Below are 22,857 nucleotides of genomic sequence, written 5' to 3' on the forward strand. Positions count from 1 at the left end.
TGGTAGGAACGTTCAGAAACGTTAGTTACAAATACAAGTGCTATAAAAACAAAGGAAGTTTTAATTCTCATTTTTCACCATAATTTTCGATTCAGGTTGACAAGGATTCATCTTCTGGCTACTACTCTGTAAGACATAGAATTTATATTGCATTTCACTCAATAAAATTATTATTAATTCATTTACTTGAAAATAAGATACAAGTTTGTTTATGTACTATTCAAAATTCGCTATTTTGAAGTGAAATTGACAGATGAAACTTTCATGATGGCGACCGGGCGCCATCTGGAAAAAAAATTAAATGAAAAGAGGGAGGTCTTATGACACATCATTTTGAAGCTCCTGACGAATACTTCACAACCCTAGAATATGAAGTCAATATCTTCACCTACTACAAAATGGCGGAAAATTTAATCATTTCCTGAAGACAAACAAATTGATATCGGATAGGCTGTTCAATGTCAAGAAGTTCAAGGCAACTATTTCAAGCATCTTCTGAACTGATTAAATTTCAATGTATTCAGGCAATTATTAAAAGTTCCGCCATTTTGTAGAAGATATTGACATTAAATTCTAGGGTTATGAAGCATTTGTCAGGAGCTTCAAAAATGTTTGTCACAAGACCCCCTTTCCATTTAATTTTTTTCCCAGATGGCACCCAGTCGCCATCTTGTAAGTTTCATCTGTCAATTTGACTTCAAAATAAAGTATTCATGCAATAATTTAATTATCCCAAATTTCAGTTTTTGTTGACCCCTTCAAAAAATAAAAGGGGTGGGACATAAAAGAAATGCACTGTATAAGCTTCTGTACAAGGATTTTAATCATGAGAAATAGAAGCTTTTTCAGCATAGATTTCTATAGTCTGAAACCGTAAAGAATCCCACTTTACTTTTCCACATGTAACTATTTTGGTTACGGCTACAACACTTTTACTTCGAATTCAATCCAACAAATGTGCCTTTTACGATCGAAATATATTTTCCAGAATTTACTGCATGCTTTACGATATTCGACGTGAAATGATTGAAGCGGAAATCTAAAATGATGAAACGGTGAAAGTGATTCGTTTTCAATGTTAGTGAAGTAGTAGAGGTCGAGGGTATCATCAGGGACAGAAAAGTTAACGCTCCAAAATATTGCAGAGATGTAATCTTTGAAATTAGAACCTCTGTATTTTGGATACATTGTGAAAATCTTTCATTAAACTCTGTGTTTTTGTGAATATTCCATAGAGACTGGATTCCTATGATTTCGTTTCTTTTCAATTGTACAAAGACAAGAGAAGGATGTTTGATTTCAAGAGTACCTTACTTTCTGAAAGTCCGCGTTTTATTAAAGCCGAACATCATTGATGTTTTTATGTAAAAATATTTTCAAACTATCTGCTGACTTTAAACAATTACTCATAAAAAACGGACTGTTTGGAATCGGACATTCATTAATAAATTAATAATAAAAATTTCAATATATACAGTTCGATGCATGAAAACGGCCACTTCGAAATGTTAACAAATTTCGGTCTTGAATATCTTTTGTTGTGAATCATGCCCGAAAGGAAATAACACCGGTCACCACGGGTAACCATGAACCAAACGTGACGTAGCTGAGAGCGTGGGAATATCCAATGTTACCTGCCGCTCGAGAAGCAGCAAGAAACATGCTACCAATGTCAATGGAACTTCGGCGAAAATTCTACGATGTTCCATTGCGATATTTAAACGCTAGCTATAAGTGTATTTGGACAGTCAAGTACACAGTGAAGTGGACGTTACAGTGCGGTACGCGAAGTGATCTAGGCGATAGACGTTACTTTTTTATTTCAAGCCGGTTTCGATAATTCTTTCGATGAATGAAAACAAAATCCAGAATAATTCACATCGAACAGATTTTCTAATGAAGTCCGATCTATAAACATTATTAAACGAAAGAAAAAGCTGTTTCTATCATGTAGGTTCATAACACTTTGTGCTGAAATACAGATCTTAAGTGACAGTCAAAACTAGCCTTCATGCAGGCTCAGTTAATTTTTTATACACTATCTCTTCATCAATTTTTTTAACATGGCTAGTTTTGAATGTATGACTCTTTGCACTGAGTATTGCATTTTTTCCATGTGTTCGTCAGATGCAACGATCAAGCATTCTGCCTGGATGCAGATCCCATGTCTGGGACTATCTAAAATCTGGGTAGACGTGTGAGAGATAGCGAAAAAACCACCTGGGAACAAAAATTAGCTTTGTGTTGCGCTCGTAGGAGTGGAAAAACATGTCCCAGAAGTATATATGCCTCGGAAAATGAAAGCTATAGTCCAAGCTATAGGGGCGGGTTGTCTGTCCTTGTTCATCTTTCACTGCCTGAACTACTGTGCATGCTGTTTTCGGCCAGTTCATTGGCTTGGGATGTGGGGGTTGAGCAAACCGGTCATTGGATGCCTGCTTCCACTTAGCCCCACTGGATAAGAGAATGACAGAATCACACTGAGCCTATCAGCTGTCTCTACGGAAGAGATACCGGGCGCCCTCTTGTCGTAGCATCGCCCTGTCACGGTAATGCGGGGATCTGCCGTGATAAACCTTCTTTCCCTAGCTACTCGTGGGACTTTTATGGACAGAGTAAACTTTAAAATTCTTTCTGGCGCTGAGTCTATAGAGGAGATGGATGTCAAGGTCACAACTCTAACTGACCTCCCTGTAAATTTAGTTCAGGAGCGAGTCTACAGAGGAGATGGATATCGAGTTTAGGACTCCAACGGACCTCTTTGTGAATTTAGTTCAGGAGCGAGTCTACAGAGGAGATGGATGTCGAGTTTACGACTACAACGGACCTCTCTGTAAATTTTGTTCCGGAGCAGAATCTGTCTCAGCCACAATGAACCATTGCGGGTTGCGGTGGAATGTCGAATAGACCCACTCACTTTGGATTTAACCTAACCTAACCTAAGCAAGCTAGAGGAGGCAACACTCCATTTCAAAAATAATATAACTTTGTTTTTATTCGTATTTGATGTGAATTGATCTGGAAAAATTATCTACCTTATATTAAAATAGAATTCAAAATTGGGTTGAAAATAAAAAAGTTATTCTAGGTGGCCGTTTTCATACCTCTGAGTGTATAATTTACCAGGCGTCCCAACAAAAACTTGACCTCCCCTGTAAGTCAGCAACTACCCCCCTATTATTTTCAATGGCATGGGGGGTCGAGTGATACATCATTTGAAAGGTATTGTATCTCTCTATCATCTCTATATTTTTTTTCGAAATTGGTTCATCCGTTATTGAGAAATTGAATGTTGAACATTTTATTCGAGAAAATCAACAAAAAACAATATCAGTGGAAATAAAATCAACGGATAAATTGTTCGAAATGACCTCCACCTAGTTCCATTCATTAATACAGTCTACTCTCGAAAGCGTTCCGTACGTTATTCAAGATGTCCGGAGTCAGCAATTGGCATTACCGAACAATTATCTGTCGCTGGCTAATACCACGCTGGGGAAGTAGTTGTTTTTTGACAGACGTACACCACCCCTACTTTGTAGGTAGTTGGGAGAGATTAATATTTAGAAATTTATTTCAAAATATTTATTAACTTATAAAAAATCAAAGTTTATAAAGTCCATCAATGGTATTGAAACTACTTTAAATAAAAATACAATTTTACAAATAATCTCTCCACTGTCAAACCAATATTTACCCTACACTGAGTATACTCTTAAAAATCAAACATCCTCATGCCTCATTTTCATGGTAAAACATCGAACCGACCTCTCTACACGAAATTTAGTTAGTAATCCTATTTCAAAATTCAAGTAATTCCATGACATGACAGATTCTACATATCCATGTAACTGAAAAGAACCCTGCAGCAAGAATTCCGGAAAAATTTAATAGATAATACCTCTTCCGAAGAATTACTTCTAAGATTTGGTCTACAATAGAATTTCGTCGTCGATTTTGTATAAAGTTTCGCTTCCCTGCTGCATTCCTGAATAATGAATCTTTCAGATTACTTTCGAAAGTTTGTTTCCTAATATTCCAATTACGTGGTAATTCGTTCTCTTGAAACGTTGTCATGAAATAAACTACTTTGAAGATTTCTAGGTTATACACCTACGTAATGAAGAAACTTGTTCGATTTTTAAACAATGGTGAAGTTTTACAAGAAATGTGTATTTGTTTGACATCAAATTGTTTTCATCTGACTAAATCACTTTTTTCTCAAATACGTTTCGTCAACACAGTTAGCATCATCAGTAGATATTCATGAGTATTCTCTTGAAACTTGAAACATCATCATCGATCTTTGATTTTCCGTTCTACAATTTTGAATATGAACAGTTTTTCTGAAACTAGTGTTTATAGCTCATTCAATTTGAAAAAAATTCTCTTTCAGGATGTTTGCGTTTGATTTCATGAATTTCTCAACAGATTCCTTATTGAACTTATCAGTTTTTCTCATCTTGAAAAATAGATTCCTCAGAACAAGACAAAAATAGAACCATTGTTGGCGAGAACAAAAACTTCCTTTGATATTTGATAAAATTTAACTTTTTGGAGCAAATGCACAGAATCGACTATCCTTTGAAAAGAACACGCCCCCAAGAAAATAAACTTTCTATCCAACTATCCACTTATCACGTCAGACTGATAGGCAGCCACAAGTATTCTGCTAAGAATCTGAAAGTACCGTTTGAGCAAAAAATTACATTATTTATTTTCATATTCATTTCTATCCATCCTGGTTATTGGCCTGATAACGTACTACAAGGGCTCTGAAGAGTCTGGGACCTAACACATTGATGACGCTAGTCTCATTGCATTCACCTTTTTTTCAGTTAGTACTAACCTTTAAAAAAATCTGTTAAAATTTTATGATATTCTACTCGTAAGTTTGTGAGTTATTGTGCTAAGAATGACACTACTTTTGTTATTTTCAAAACAATGGATTAAAAACAATTTTGTCTTTTGATTTTACACTGCTTCTTGATGGGAAAAAATACCGTTCAAGTGAAGCAATGATTGAAAAGTGTTATAAGGACTCCGCTCCATCGGGCTAATGAGCCCGAAACCGGTCTGCAAGTGTGCCCGACTCTTTCAGTTGTATTGCCAATTGCATATGCAGGAAATTTTCTGTGAAGATTCCTGAACTGACGCCTGTTGGATATAATTCAACGCCCTTCGTGGTTTTAGCCAGGGGAGTAGTAGTTTTCTGAAAGGCGTCAGTCCGTTCAACCTACTGTGTAGGTATATCCGAGACTGGCTTGAACGTTTGAAGTTCATTTCTTTAGATTTATGGATCATTCACCATAACTGTAGGGAAAACAATACAGCCTCAGACATACGAGGTGTTCCCAAACTGGAGAAAATTTCATGTATTTTTCATTCCTATAAGGCTGGAATTCAGAATCCATGCTTTTTAGTGCCCTATACTCAAAGAAGTGTATCTGTTTTTGGGAAAGAAAGTTTTTGGCTTTCTACTACTCCATCTCGATACAAAAAGAAATGAGGGAATCTTCCAAAGAAAGGAAGGAAGTAATCAATTTTAAAATGAGTAACTCCATACATGGATGTGTAGATCATGCAAAGAAGTAACTTTCAGACACAAACTGAAATAAAGTCCTCCTGAAACAACTACTGTCATATAAAAATTGAATTACCCGAAAGAAAAAAAATTCTTTCGAAACAAATACTTCTATATGAACACTGAATTATACAGAAGATACTTTTCTCTACTCAGTTTGTATTTCAAACATTCGTTGTGAAATAAAATCAGATATCATTCACATGATTTCTACTTTGAATGAATGGTAATAAATTGCACTTACATGGAACACTGTCATCCTCACTGGTATACATCGATGTTTCGCCGTAAGACATTTGCCCTAAGTACAAAATTGGATAACATTATAGAAAATACACACAATTCATTCATGAATTACGATTTTTAATATCATCGATGTATACCAGTGAGGATGATAGTGTTCCATGTAAGTGCAATTTGTTACCATTCATTTACAGTAGAACTCATGTGAATGATATCTGGTTTTATTTCACAACGAATGTTTGAAATACAAACTGAGTGAAGAAAAGTATTTTCTGTAGAATTCAGTGTTCATATAAAAGTATTTGTTTCGAAAGATTTTTTTCTTTCGTGTAATTCAATGTTTATATGAAAGTAACTGTTTCAGAAGGACTTTCTTTCAGTTTGTCTCTGAAAATTACTTCTTTGCATGATCTACACATCCATGTATAGAGTTACTTATTTTCGAATTGATTACTTCCTTCCTTTCTTTGGAAGATTCCCTCATCTTTTTTTGTATCGAGATGGAGTAGTAGAAATCCAAAAACTTTCCTCAAAATTTATCACTCCTAAAGATATAACCCCTTCAATTCAAATAAGATTCCTCTTGGCTGGAATTAAATCAAATAGGTGAATGAATGTCATTACGATGTCATCGATGACATGAGCAGATCAAGCTTATTCCGTGACATTGAAATCGTAATTCATGAATTAATTGTGTGTATTTTCTATAATGTTATCCAATTTGGTACTGGAGAACCTTAGGGCAACTGTCTTACAGCGAAATATCGATGTATACCAGTGAGGATGACAGTGTTGCATGTAAGTGCAATTTGTTACCATTCATTTAAAGTAGAACTCATGTGAATTATATCTGATTTTATTTCACAACGAATGTTTGAAATACAAACTGAGTAAAGAAAAGTATCTTCTGTATAATTCAGTGTTCATATAGAAGTATTTGTTTCGAAAGATTTTTTTTCGTGTAATTCAATGTTTATATGACAGTAGATATTTCAGGAGGACTTTCTTTCAGTTTGTGTCTGAAAGTTACTTCTTTGCATGATCTACACATCCATGTATAGATTAACTTATTTTCAAATTGATTATTTCCTTCCTTTCTTTGGAAGATTTCCTCATCTTTTTCTGTATCAAGATGGAGTAGTATAAGGCCAAAAACTTTCTTTCCCAAAAATTAACACTCCTTAAAATATAACCCCTTCAATTCAAGTGTATCTGCTAAACAACATTTTTATATATAATAGAATCGAATGACATAAAATGAAAATAAAATATAATATATTGAAATGAAATGAAATTGAATTAAATTACATCAAATTGAAAAAATAAATTGAATAAAATTAAAATAAATAAATGAATCAAATTGAATTAAAATAAATTAATTCAAATGATTCTTCATCAAGCGTTTTCATATTCGCTATTTCGACATAGCGACATAAACTTCAGTCGACAAATATTTTCAGTATCATCACCTGATAGGCTCCTAATTTTTTGAATTGTATTCATTTTCAGACAAATGCAACATGTACGGATTGTTGATAGAAAACTTGTCAGAATACATCAAGCAAACGTACGGGGAAGAAAAATGGGAGGAAATAAGAAGAGCCGCAGCAGTTGAACAACCCAGTTTCAGCACTCGCCAGGTCTATCCCGAAGGGTTCATACCACGACTGTCGAAAAAAGCTATCGAGGTGAGCATTCAATTATAATTTTGTGAATTCAAGACTCATGGTTTTTGAAAAAGTCGCATCAATTTAATTTATTCCAATTGAACGATTGCGTCGAATTAATCTTGAAGGTATTAATATAATAATAATCTCTATTCAATCCTCACAGATCACATACAGCATGATATAGGATACGTCACAAATGAAGAAAAGTGTGATGGTAGACAAATTTACAATTAACAATTTTAAAATTTCATTATTCAATAGCTTTTTACACATACACATGAAAACATTTATATTTTTATTTGTGAAATTATAAAACAACGATAGAAATAAAAACAACAATAAAAATTAATTTGGGCTCCGGGGCGACTTCATTGATTCCAGTGGCGCATTTGCTTTTTCAGCTGCAGGAAAACCCGGAAAAACCTGCAGCACCACATCGTCTGAAGATCTTGATCTGCCAATGTCCTCTCTCTCATAAAACAAAATGTAGGGTGTCTTCGGAGGCTCCAATAGGTTCAATACATCGCCAGAACACTTCGTGATACAACTATCGTCAAACTTAAACCAGTCCGTTTCGTCTTTGACCAAGGCGTTATAATAACCAAATTCAACGCCAGAACTACAGTAAACAATGACTGCATGATTGGTCTGCTAGATTGAAATGTTCATCTATTTCGAACTTTTGAAAGAGTTTCCTGCTTCCGTCAGAGGTTGAGTCTTGCTTGAAGATCATCAGTGATATGATTAGATTGACTGGTGCCTCAGTTATACTTGTTGCCTTATAACAGTCAGTTAGTTTGGCGCATATTTGGCAATACAGTCGATCATTACCTGTTAAAAATTCCATTTCCAGATGTTTTAACAATAAACTTTGCACGGACTGGTTATTAGTCATATTAGGAAACGCTAGATGAAGTTCTAAAAATTCACATGAGTTGTCACTACCTCTTGAACATTTACTGCAAAGTAAACAAGTGAGGATTTTTCCAGCATTTATTACATTTATATTCACACATATAAGCAAACACATTTTCACTTTGCATCAAGAAATTATTTGATACTATAGTAACATTTGTCTTGCAAATGTACTTTCAATTTTGATTTGAAGATGTTTTTATTCCGTTGCTCTCTGATATTTGCGGGAAGATGATTGAAAAACTTTATACCTCTATATGAGGGGCTTTTTTCATAGAATGATGAGCTGTGTGCAGGAATTCTGATGAGGTCTCCGTTTCTAGTTGGGTAACCATGGCAATGAGAAACTGTTTGATACATCTCAACATGTTGCATAAATAATATTATACATTTGAAAATATAAATACATGGAACTGTTAAAATTTTATATTTTTGAAAATATGATCGACACGATGCATCAGGTTTTAGATTGAAAATGAGTAGAATAATTCTTTTTTGGGAAACAAATATTCTGCTTGAGTTACTGAAGCATCCCCAGATGTTGATGTTATAGGATATGTTGCAGTAGATCAGAGCATAATATACATTGATGAGTTGATTGGTATTGAACATATTTTTCAATTGTGATATAGCATAGTAACATGTGTTCACTTTTTTGCTTATGGCATCAATATCATTTTCCCAACTCATTCCACTATCTATATAAGTTCCAAGGAATTTCGTAACTTCAGAAAAATGGATAGTGCTATTTTTGACAACCACTTGAATATCATTCACAGGTCTCCATCTAGAATGGAAATGGAATGGAATGGAAATACAGACTGTTCTCTGTATTCACTATCAAAACACTATTTCATTCAAACTTCAACTCAATCCCACTGCATGTAAATTTGATAAGACGAGTACATGTTGCTTGCACAATAAAAAATCAGATCTCATAGTTAGCCAAACTCCTTAGACGTTAGAGCGTGTAGAAACGCCTTAACTCTGCAAACCCTAATGCTTAAAATATCACATAGACACAACCACAGTTTGTTAATGTTTTACCTTGAATGAAGTAATGGCAAAACCACATATTTGAACCAAAAGGTAGGATACAAACCCTAATTAAGTCGTGCCTGCACGCTCTAACGTAGGAAACTTGGCTCACTATGAGATCTGATGAGTTTTTTACTGTGCAAGCAATATATACTCGTCTCGACAATAGTTCACATGAGAATGTCTTAAGTGGTAGTGTCATCAATTGAACAGGTACATCAAACTATTCTACAATGTCTCTTATACAACAAAGAATCCGCATATATTCTTCCAGCAGGTAACAAGTGTGTCCAAAAAACTCTGTGGAAATGGATCGTACCTGGTTGTCATTACTGAGAAGAGAGGTTGAAAACGGAAATATGAACCTCAACTGAATTCTCAAAAAACATCCAGTATATGCATTCATGTAGGCTGTAGGCTATCGCATATGACATCTGGACATTTCATCGTTTTGACATATGTGAAAAAAATTAGAGCTATTCATAATTTGAAGCGAATATTTTAAAGTGATTTTCAGATTTTGAAAGCGAAAAAAGATAGTTTCACGAATCGTCGATCACTAAAGAAAGCTAAGTATAAATATGTATTTATTTTCAATTGTTGAGTAAAAATTATGTATACTAATTGACTTCTTCACTGGTTTACACTTCAGCGTATTCCCTATTGATTGAACTTAGTTAATTTTTCAGATTATGGAAGGTTCAGTAGAAGTTTTGGGAAAATTTTACTTTATGGGATACTCACGGATTTTTGCGATTTTTTCTGTGATGATACTACGTGATGGTAGGAATTCAGAACACTTTTTATTTTTTGTCGGACTAAATTAGTTTTCGAGATATAGCCTGTCAAATTTTTTATTATTTTTATTCATCACATCTTTTTCCATATCATCGCACTTTTTTCTATCCCTTTTCATTCACTTATTGCAAAGTTTTTTGAAATTAGATTGAAATTCCATAATTTGTCACATGCTAACTCAACCTAACCTAACCCGACCTAACCTAACTTTGGAATTCTAAAAAACTATATATCCTCAACATCTAACCTAACCTCCAAATTCTAAAAGGAACGTATTTTCGAATATTCAGTTTTGTAAAATCTATATTTCCCCAACATCTAACCTGACCTCCAAATTCTAAAAGGAACGTATTTTCGAATATTTACTTTTGTAAAAACTATATTTCCTCAACATCTAACCTGACCTCCGAATTCTAAATAGTGAAACTTAATGCAATTTATAAAAAGTGATTTGTGTGTACCCACTGACATAACCTAAAAGGTTATGTCGATGTGTGCACAAATTATGGAATTCAATTCTAATTTCAGGAAACTCGACAATTACTGATTGAAACGGGACAGAAAAAGGTGCGATGATATGGAAAAAGTTGTGTTAAATAAAAAAATATGTGAATTGCAATCGTTTATTGCTTTAAAAAAAAGGTAAAATATGACGTCATACAAACTTTGACAGACTATATTTCGAAAACTAATTGAGTTCGACAAAAAATAAAAAGTGTTCTGAATTCCTACCATCATGTAGTATCATCCCAGAAAAAATCGCGAAAATCCGTGAGTATCCCATAAAGATAATTTAGCCGCTTTTTTTTTTCTTTTTCCAGTAAAAACCTCGTCCTTTGCGTTGATATTGTTTCTTTAGGAACAGATCAAATCCTCGAAGTGTTTTGCGTAGGTAAAATCCGGAATCCAAATATTCCATAGCTTTATTGTGATGTTATTCTTCTTCGAGATTCTTTTTGGCATTTTTAGCATCAACTACAGTTTTTGCGATAGCGCCTGCTCCACCTGCCAACGAACCCAAAGCTGAAAAGGTAGTGAATAGGTATGAGTGGTAGGATTCCTCCAAAAAAAAAAAAATTAAAAAAACATTTACATGGCAATATCACTTCTAGGAAAATAGGTAATTTGTGAATATGTTAATTCTTGCCATTTCATGAAAACAAGTTCATCAATAGTGAGTGACTATCTTCTTGTTAGTCGTTTGAAAGGAAATTTGTATGTTTGCATTTATTGATAGCCAGAGACACCAGAAGGTATAATTCTTGTCCTTTATTTTCAGTGTGTAATATGTCGTAGTATTTTTTTGAAATTACTTATGTATAAACTTTTGCCACGATCATCATATTAGTTTGTATACACCTGATTTTTTATCTTTGTCCATGTTTGACTTGTTCTATATATGTCTACCCAAGGATTTACCAGTCTTATATGCTATGTTACTGTTCTCTTTTGAAGTAGTATTTCTATTTCATTTGATCATTTTCCCGTATATGTGAATGTTTTGTAAGCATTAGTGTTACTTTTAATGTAGTGGTATACTCGGTTAATGGTCTGTATGAAAAGTTTGTCAAGGATTTCATGGCGGATTGAAGTTGTTGTTTACTACGACTTGTTTTATCAAATTCATTTCCTGATTAGTCATGAAAATATGCATACAAATTGGAATTCAAATTAAAAATAAAATAATACATGGTATTCTCCTTAGGCTACTTTGAAATCCCAAGGGGAAGTTCACTCGAGGTTGCTCTACCACTCAACCCTTGCTGTTTTAAATATTATGACATAATTTAAAAAACTAATTCTGAAACATGAATCTATATCACGAAGATTTTGGCATTTGTCATCAAAAAACAAAAATAGAAAATAGTAATATGGAAGACAACGCGAAATCAATACTTTTTGAACACAGGCTAGAGAAGAAAAAGAAAAAAAGAGGGATATACGAAAAAGAAAGGCATCAAATTGTGTTAACTTGCAGAAAACATTCAAGTTTTTTTTATATTTATCAATATTATTGTGTTGTTTTTACGAATTGGGAATAGAATTATAAAGATGAAAAATCGAATAAGAAAAGGTTCTTTACTGAGAAAAATTGTTTATACGACATGCAATAACAAACGTCATCAAGATGACGATCATATACACACAAAATATAAAAATAATTTTTATAATCCTCTCGTCACGAATGTAATTGTTTGAAACTATTTTGGCCTATTCACAGAGATATATTCTTGCATATTAAACATTTTCTATTCAATATTGTGCTGAAGCCCTAGGAGTATGCATCTATGTATTTCTGTTGAATTATATTTCATTTTCTTTTCTTACATGTTTGAATCAATAGTTGTGGTGAATACGTAAGCGAATTGTTGTTAGCTATAGATAAATTTTTATATCTTGAAATTGTATAATTTTATATTATTATAGTACCTTAATCCATTTGTTTATCGCTACACAAGCTTGCTTAAGGGGTCTTTTTCGCATTTATTTCTACTTCACATCGTATACATCAATTACTGTCTAAAATTAAGATTTGTTTTATGGCCGATATTTTGGATTTACACTGCTTCAGAATGAAGATGGGCTAGGGATTTTGAGCAAGTCAGTGAGAAGAACCATATTCTATTTTCAAGGTCGAGTTAGAGATCCAACCCCCAACACTCGGGCGAGTACTCGGTAGGTGCAATTAGGCTCTAAAGAGTCTGAAGAGCCTAATCGCACTAACAGCCAACAGTTTCTTGGAGAAACAGAAACAAAATAAAACAATGTGGGAACCTTTCAAAAATGGAGAAGTAGAAAGCAAAAAACCTTTCATTCTCGAAAATTAATCTCTCCTGAAAATAAATGCACTCTTTTCAATTTGAACAAGATTCTGTTTCAGATCTATTTACATATATGAGTGTCTTATGCCATATGATGACTTTGATTTCAGTGGGTAATTCCGTGTCATATTATGTTGAAAAATATCATTTATAATCCTATGTTAAAATTTGCATGGTTTTTCTATGTGTAAACAATGCCAGTGAAAACTCGGCTTTCTCTTTATTACTCGGTAGTCCTTGAGCCAATTATGACGAACTTTGGTGTGTTTGATATGAGTGATAATAGACTTTTTCATGAAATAGGATACATAATATTTTCAGTGGCGTTGAAGACGATCATCTGATTGAAACCTGTTCCAAATCTGTTTTTTCGTTAACCAGCTGTCGCACTTTTACGAACGACAACCCTCAGAAGTCGAAACTTGTGCGAGCTGAGGATTAACGAGCTCTTACCTATTAACGTGTGATTCCTAATACAGGTTGGACGATAGCAAGTGAAAATAGATCGTTCAGACTAGGGCTTGAACCACCGACCAACACGGCAGTCAATTCGAGTGAGTGAACAAAGCACCCTCGTCGAACCGCCTGGCTACCGACCGCCTGGTTGGATCAACAGCAAATATTTTCGTCACTCTCTTCTAACTTTGAAATTATCTCATTTTCAGATCGATTAATCAAAAAGTGAACTTAAAAAAAGATTCCTTTTTATGTACATAAGTTAGAAAAGAACTCACTGAAAGTTACTTGTTAATTGATTCCAAAAATTCAAAGATACCCCCAAATAACATTTCTATTTTTCACATCAATCGACATTTTGTGCTGAAATCCATTTCAAGAAAAGTTTCTCTCCAGTATTCTGCTTTTCACGTAAATATAACTTCAATCAATTCTACTCACGAAAACAAATTAAAAACTTTCCAGAGACCTGTTTTCGATAAATCCGAGAATATTAATTGGATTGTAGAGCGACAAACACAAACATAAAACTGTTCAAACAATTGACTGAATTTTAATTTTTCTCAAAGAATATTTATTCTATTTAACCCTTTGAAAGTAGTCCCCTTCAGATATAATATCCTCGTACCAACGTTTTTTCCAATCCTCTAAGCAATCCTGAAAAGCACTTTTTGGTATGGCCTTTAGCTCTTTTAGCGATTCGGTTTTTAACGGCAAAATGCCGTCCTTCCATTGGTCTCATCAATCATGGTAATGGAAAAAAATCACAGGGGATCAAATCTGGTGAATCCGGTGGCTGAGGAATGATAACGGTGTTATTTTTTGACAAAAAATCACGAATAAGCAATGACAAGTGAGCAGGTACATTATCGTAATGGGAAAGCCATGAATTGTTTTTCCTCCGTGAGTTTCCTTTCTACTGCACTTCGCAACGGACGCATAAAAAGAACTCCTAATGCGTTACGCTATGTTAGTCGAAGACAACAGTGAACAAAATCTGGTTATTTGATCGAACTTGGCGTGCATCTTTTGGTCTTGTCTCTCCTAGACTCTGCCATTGACGATTGGAATTCGATGTCATAACCATATATTCATGATTTGTCACCAGTTATTACACAAAATATTTTGCCCATTCTTTGATGTATTTTTTTCGAAAGCAGAAAATCGACGAACTCGCAAAATACCTTATTTCTCTCACCAAAAAACTGAAGCTGTATGTGCGAAACAAGTGTATAAACATAAGCAACGTTTGATAATTTATAAAGCTCAGATCAGACGACCTCTTTTGGAGTATTGTTCTCATGTATGGAGATCTGCCCCCAAACATACCCTGAAGTTTCTGGATTCCATCCGGAAAAGAGCCTGTCTGATTGGCGATACGAACATCACTTACAAACTTGATAGTCTGGAACATCGAAGAAACGTTGGAGATTTGTTTCTCTTTTATAGATACTTTCACGGGAAATTACAAGTGGTTACTGGTATCGAAATTGTACAGGTACGGATTTTCTCTGACCCTGATCCAACTTTTCATATCATACTTCCCTGACAGGCGTCAGTGAAGTCAGTGGAATATGCAGCTACCTCGGGTGTTCCACAAGGAAGCAACCTAGGTCTACTTCTCCTTCATAAACGCCTTCATAAACGACATAGTTGAGGTCATTGACATCAACTGTTTGATATACGCGGATGACCTGAAATTATATTGTGAGATCCATGTCATCAAGGAATGTCTTCAACTCTTCCTCAATCTGAAACGTGTTGAGCAATGGTGTTTTCGCAATAATCTTCCTTTAAACGCAAGTCAATGTAATGTAATGACGTACACACTGAAAAATGTTCATATCAATATTTAATAAACGATACTGAAAATATTGAAAGTTCTGAAAGAGTAACAATAGATATTCATTCATGTATTTCATGTATAAAAATTATTTTTTTATCGTTTCACTGATATGCATTTTTACTTTATGATCATCTAATTCATTTATGTAATAATTCAAAATCACAACTGAACACTGTACCTGTAATTACACTGGATAATTATCAAACTCATTTCACTTATTCGCTATCACTTGTAACCTCGTAATTTATCTGAACTAATCTGTATTTCCAAATGATCTCCGAACTATTCTAATCTGTTTGAGGTCAACGCCTTTGTATTTATCACTGAATCAAAGTCACTCGTTGAGTTTTTCTAACATCGCAGAATACTGAGCGCGTTGTTATAGTGATAACTGACGTCATAATACGTTGATCGATCACCACATCGCAACAACCTACAGTATAACAACAGTATTTTCCTGTATTTCTTTTGCTTGGCATCCTTCCGGTAAGAAAGAGTTTCATGGAAAGAATCTTAGCCCATCTTTATTGATTTTCTTGTTTATTGCCTCTGAAATATTATATAGGGTATCTTCGACTTCATGAATATTTTCAGTCAACCATTTCTAAAAATATCATGAATTATTTTCCATCCATTGTGTTTCATTTTGTTCTATCATGTTGTTTCAAAGTTTTTTCCGTTTCAATGTCATGTGTTTTCTGTAGCTCTAAATCTCAATAAATATTTATTCTACTGTGTCGATAGAGAAGTCTATACTCTATACAGAACTGCTGTTCATTTTTTTTCAAATGTTAATTTCTTGCCTCTTTTCATTTCATCACTATATGATGTCGTTGACCGTTGAATATTATTTGAATTGAGTTTATATTAATGAAAAACTTTTTTGATAAATTTTTAATCTAATCTGATTTGGGTTGACGAGCCTCTATCATAAAATCGGTAATGCTTATCAAAAGGGCACCAAGGGACATTTGCGTAGTTTCGAGAAAACGCCTTCTAAAGTTGCAACATTGAAGACACTTACTTAATTATGATTGATATAAATGATAAAATTCACTTAATTTCAAAGTACGACTTTTCATATAATTTTGAGACTTTTGTCGCTTAGTTCCTTTCTAATAAATAAGCTTAAATCTATTTTACACTAAGGAAGATGCTGTACAAAATGAAACGTCAGTTGTTATAAAATACTTATTTTAACTGAAACAAAACTCTCAACTGAACAAAAATTGAGTTTAATGCAGAAATATTTCCAATTGAAATGTTTATTCATTGTTATTTTCCTCCTGGTACTAATTTTCGAAGTCCAAATCTGGACCAAATCCCTCCAAGTCATCTTCGAATTCTGCTCCCTTCAAATTTTTATAGAATTGTTTTGCATTCGCCGGAATAAAAGGCATCAAAGCCTTAAGATCTGCAAGTTTTTTTAAATCTCCTTTCCTTCTGGCCAAAGCATTTCTAGATTTGTTTGAAATTTGATTGCGTTTTTTCAAATTTTTCTGAATCTTAATTTCTTTGAATTCATCATTATTGTTATGAGTATATTTAAAAAAGATACTGAAAGCCTCCCTTTTTGTTATTTTTATAACTCTGGTTTTGAGCCAACTAACTTTTTCTTTGTTTTGGTCTTGTTTTATGTTAACAACTGTATGTTCTACTGCTTGTACAGAAAAAAGTCTTCTTTCCTCATTTTTGTTACAGTCAATGGTTTTTTATGTCAGCAATGCTTCGTTATGTTTATATAATCATCGCTAGTATAAATCCTTTGATTCATCTTTATTGCTTTTTCAATAAACGAAAAATCTGAATCATTTGGTAGAAAGCTGTGGCCCGGTACTAGATACTCGAAATAAACTGTTTCTGAAGTTTGATGATTGCTGAGAATTATTTTCATCATTAAAACTATCCTTATTTTGCGATTCTGTCCTCCGCAACTATCTGACCACATTATCAGCGTTTTGTGTTTGGACTGAGATAATTTCCAATGAACTTCTTCAGTACAGATCCAGCTGTCCCCTCTTTCCATACGAAGCAGTATCAATTTTTTCTACAATGGACAGCTTCATTGTACAACCAGAGTTGCCTTTTATAGAAAACTAAGTTTGTGAAAGATGAACAATTATGAACGAAACTAACCGACAGTATAACTAGGAAGTGAACAATGATCAGAAGAGAACCAAGTCACAAGGAGGAGTCCAAGCGACATTGCTACTCGTTTCGTTGAATATCTAATCGGAACCAGGCGTTTAGGTCCTTTCTGATTTATTATATATCTGCAAATATCCACTTCGTTTCCAGTGCAAGGTCATTTTTCAAGCGTTAACACACACCTGGCGCTTGGTTCTATTCAGAAACATGACCCGAGAGTACTTACTTGTCGTATAGTGCCGTAAACTCATTTTCACAAAAATATCGCTAATTGGGTAATGCTTTCTGAGAAGCATTACCCAATTAATGACAGGTTTATAAAAACTGAATATAATAGCAGCATTCAAACTGATGTTCACTTGAACTAGTGTTTGATAAACATAAGTACTGGAGTTTTTCCCCAAAACCAAACCGTTATTTTAATACCTCAACACGTGTTTCGATCACCAAGTGATCATCTTCAAGAAGAATATTAAACTGAATTTGAACCACGAAGTGGTCGACCCAAAGTAATCCAGTACAGGGATTTGAGGACCTTGGTGGTAACTGACCCATCACAACCAGTTCGTAGGATGACGGAAGAACTAGCCGTCAGCTCCCATGCGGTTTTTATTGATTTAAAACGTATTGGAAAGGTCGAAGAGCTCGAAAACTGGCTGTCTTACGATTTGAACGATCGCCAGAAATTGTCACGTTTCGAAGTCTCTTCTTCTTCTTTGCTTATGCACAACCGGATCGTCACATTGAGATTGATTCGCGGTGTTCCGCAAGGATCTATATGTGTGCCTTTACTTGTTAGTTTGTATACCTCAAATATACTGACTAAGATCAATCTCTGTATCATGCTTACGCTAATGATAACCAACTTTATGTATCGTTTAAACCAGAATTGCTGAATGAAGCTGTTATTAACATCAATACTGAACTTCAAAACATTCATGATTCTTCTGTGAAACACGAACTGCAACTCAATCCTAATAAAACGCAGGTTCTTATGTTTGGTCCCAAGTTATTATGCCAAAGGTATTGACCTTAAGTAAATATTTCTCTGAATGCTACAAATATTGGCTTGATGTTGGATAATAATTTCAGGTTCAAAAAGCAAGTTTCATTATATATCCAGAGAGCTTACGCGAACTTAACATTAATTTACCCCCAGCGAGCATACCTAAATACTCAGGCAAAAACCAATTTATGCCAGACTCTTATCCTTTCACAGTTCACCTACTGTTCCACCTGTATATTTTCTCTGTTTGGATAGTCTAGATTTATACAGGATACAAAAAATCCCAAAACTCCTGTTCACGCTACATCTATGGCATCCGTAGGTTCCAGCATATTTCTCATAAGCTTTCTCAGTCGCAATTGCTGTCAATGAAAAATCGTTTCTTATTGCAATCTCTAACCTTATTTCACAATATAATCATCAACAAATCACAGCAGTATCTTTATGATAAAGTTCGATTTCGTGAAAATGAACATGAAGTGAATATCCGTCACAAAAATACAATAACTGCCCCCCACCCCCCCCCTACAGAACAGCACTGTTTGAGAGATCGTTCAGTTTTTCTATCTACGTTCATTACAATAGTCTTTCCAAATACCTAAAAAAAATTGAAACTACCACTTTTCTTTTCAAGCTACAGACTCGTAACTGGCTATATGAGAAACAGCTATCGTGCAACTAAAGTCTCGCATAAAATGCAAAAATTCAAATCATTCTGTAAGCATTGCCAATAACCCCTTTTTTATTCCTTTCATTTATTATTTTTTCTCCCTCTTACTACAGAAGCACTATAATTTTTTGTACATTATAAGTTGATGAATACTTTAAGTTTTGTATACTGTAAAGAAGTTGAATGGAAGAGCAGGATTCCTCATGTTGCACACGCTTGTCTCCTGAATTCCGCTTCGAGATTTTACCAAACCCATTGTATTTTCCTTTGTGTACTTCGTTTTTTACCTTGGTAAGTAAAGGACATTATTATTATCATTATTTGATGAAAAGTGGATCCTCTACGACAACAGTTGAGGACAGTTCTTGGATACCGATGATACACCCAGGCACTTCCTGAAGGCGAAAACCCACCAAAAAAATCATGGTTACTTTATAGTGGACAGCGGCTGGTATGACTCACTACAACTTCCTGCTATCGGTCCAAATCATCACAACAGAGTCCTAAAGTGAGGAAACGACCTTCGTTGACTCCGTCGAATCCCGAGCGCAAATTGTGCTTAGTTCGATTATTTACTGAGATATTACAGATCGAAGTAGAGAGAAAAAAAAACGGACAAAATTCTCGAAACAAACTAATATATGTTATGTATTTTGTTCTTTCTATTTCCTCTGGGTTGGAGTAACGAAGCATTTTGGTTCCTACTATCCCTGCATTATCATAATTGGAATGAAGGTTCTAGTTTCAGATTTATCACTTCCATGATATCAAGGACGTCTGAAGATTTATGACCGCGATAATTTCTGCATTTTAAGGCCGGCCATGAACTTCACTGAATTCAATGATGGAGTTTTAATACCTTTACCAGTCTATGCTTCGGCTTTTCTGCAATCTGCTACATTATCTGCATGTAAGGGCATGAAGGTACTTCAAGAAATCATATTTTTTCCACAGTATAATTTTTCGGAATCTCTGTCATGATCTGTTGTGAGTTGAAATAAAAGCTAAGTAAACTTCTATGGTTTAAAGGACAATTATTATGTTCGAAATGAACTAGTTTAAATACCTAATATCTTAAATTCTCAAAACTATTCTATCAATCCTGCTACAACTCAGTCACAAAAATACTCATCAAGTTCAAGTAAATCTATCTTCTGTAGGCATTTATTCATTTCAACGTTTCACAATGATTATCTCTGCGACTAAAATGTTTCCTTAATGCAAATGAATATTAAACGGAAGTTAACAGCGGGCTAGACGTCAACTTTGCCTGGTTATCAATTTAATTCGTGAGGATCTCGAAAACTGTTACATAGAAGGTTGACTAGACGCAAAGTTGGTCTCTGTTCTCGGGTATAAGGTCATTTCCGAAAAATAAAAAAAAATTTCAATGAAAGTTCGATTTTCCTTCATTTAAATGAAATGATTCACAACACTCTTGGATAATTCGTAAAGAACATTATAAAGATTCTGTATTCCGAGGATTATTTGAAATTTTCTTACAAATTTATGGAAATCAAACTCAAATCCAAATGGAACTCAAAATCAAGTTGCAACAACTGTTTCCAACATCAGCATGCATGCTACCAAACTGCCAGGAATAAATTCGACCTTCCGACGGCCCTCAAAGCCGACAAAAGATATCTAATAGTTCAGCCTACTGAAAAGTTCGTAGGCTAAGATAGACTTTTTTTGCGCTTTTGGTGCTTTAGGGAAAAACCGACACCCTGAAGTTAGCTTCTTCTTCTTTAATGTATATGGTCATTACTTCTCAGTCGAGCGCATTTGGTCAGACTCCTCCTGCCCATAGTGAACAGAAGATTCGTCCGGGGCAGCTGTCTTGCACGGGGCAATGCTGCCATCCTAAGTTTTCTCATTCACTTTCTCTTCAATAAAAACACTTCATTTTCTACTAGGGGGCCGCCGGCCCTCCCAATATGACTTTCTGATGAATAAATTGAATTACCATTGTCCGTAACCCATATTAAAGCATACTTAGAGTTGGTTTCATTAGAAAACCAGCTAGCAACGTACTGATGACAATGTAAAAGTTTCAAGAGACATTTTACCACAAATCTCGCTATATAAATAATAACTTGCTTGCCAACTTCAGACAATTGGCAAAATCGGGCAATTTAAACTGACCAGTACTGGAAGCAGAAAGAATCGACACGATAGTGCCCCGCCCCCCTATATCTCAAACCCCTCATACACTAATTGAAAAATCCGATAAGTGTATGAGCAAGGGGTTTAAGATGTAGGGGGGTACTGTCGTGTCGATTCTTTCTGGTTCCACTACAGAATGTTCGAAGGTGATAGACAATGTTTCATGATGAATTTCATTAGTTCGGACTTCCATTGTCCGATATTATATAAAATGATTTGAAATTCCTGAAAGAACTAATAAAAAAAAGAATTAACAAAATAGCTGAAAATAACAATTATATTAAGCAGAAAAACCTGAAATGATATAACAGTGAAATAAAATACAAGTGAAAATAGAACAATTGAACCAAAACAAAAATAAAAAATTAAGATATTCCAAGCCGAGTTACTACACGACGTTTCGATTGTTAGTCCATCTTCCATTAACTACCAAAAGTGTTCGTTCAGAATGTGAAAGTAATATAAAAAATAGCGTTATACAGGGTGTAACTAAATGAACGTAAAACATTGAAGGAGGTGATTTATCATCGAAAAAAAGATAGGATCTTTCATATGAAGACATTTCATTGGAGCATCCCTTGTTAAGATACAGCCCCTTAAAGGAGGTACATAAAATTTGTATAACAATTTTTTTCACAAGAACTGAAAAAGTTACAATATTGAAATTAACCTGACGTTTTGGACTACCAAAAAGACACTTAGTCAGTAATTTATTTGGTTTACCCCATGGTTGTAAGGGGTGGAAAACGCAACCCCTAAAATGTATTTCCAATGTAACTTTTTGTCTTATCATTTGTTTACCATTTAAAAATTTATTTCCGATAGCCTGTTTCATTCTAAACAAAAAATGTCTCTTGGGTTTTTTGCCCAAAATAAACCAGTTCGCAGCAAAAAATTATTTTACGAACAACTACAGAGATACATCGTCATAAATGCGAAAATACGAAAATCTAGTAGGTCGCTATTAACGATATTGACAATCAAATTGGTATGACGCTGTCAGTTTGTGAATTTTCGAAATTGAATTAATAATAATTGTGTGTTGTTGTTCTGTTCTTAATTTGTTACTATAATAATTCACTTGTTATTAAAATGGCATACACAAATGAGGATGGCTGATATGCATTACGTTTACGGTCTGTCGCAGGGGAATGGGTTAGAACCTTCTAGAAGATATGCTGAAATGTATTCTCAACAGCAGCATCCTTCACATAGAATATTTGCTCTACTTCATCAACGATTACGAGAATATCGTTCATTCGACAAAAGAATGTCGGATTGTGGTCGCCATCGAGAAGTACGAACACCACAGCTTGAGGAAGCAGTACTTAATTTGATTGAAGAACAACCTACTACCAGTACTAGAAAGATTGCTTTCCAGCTATGACGGTATTTCGAATTTTAAAGGAACAACTCTTATACCCTTACCATCTGCAACAAGTACAGGCACTGTTACCGCGAGACTTTCCGAATCGTCTTGAATTTTGCAATTGGA

At 34.4% G+C, this 22,857-nt stretch overlaps 1 protein-coding gene across 1 annotated transcript in view; it reads left to right on the top strand.

The window, feature by feature from the left end:
• Gyc88E (Guanylyl cyclase at 88E) overlaps positions 1 to 22,857 on the top strand; it is a 169,452-nt gene that overhangs the window by 56,639 nt on the left and 89,956 nt on the right. The window contains exon 2 of the mRNA XM_074183199.1: positions 7,337 to 7,515. Coding sequence (XP_074039300.1) covers positions 7,348 to 7,515 — 168 coding nt within the window. The 5' untranslated portion in view covers positions 7,337 to 7,347. The remainder of the gene's footprint in view (positions 1 to 7,336; positions 7,516 to 22,857) is intronic.

Source organism: Leptinotarsa decemlineata, unplaced genomic scaffold (assembly GCF_025532065.1).
Source record: "Leptinotarsa decemlineata unplaced genomic scaffold, Ldec_3_MD MMD2_tig00026336_RagTag_RagTag, whole genome shotgun sequence".
NCBI lineage: Eukaryota > Metazoa > Arthropoda > Insecta > Coleoptera > Chrysomelidae > Leptinotarsa > Leptinotarsa decemlineata.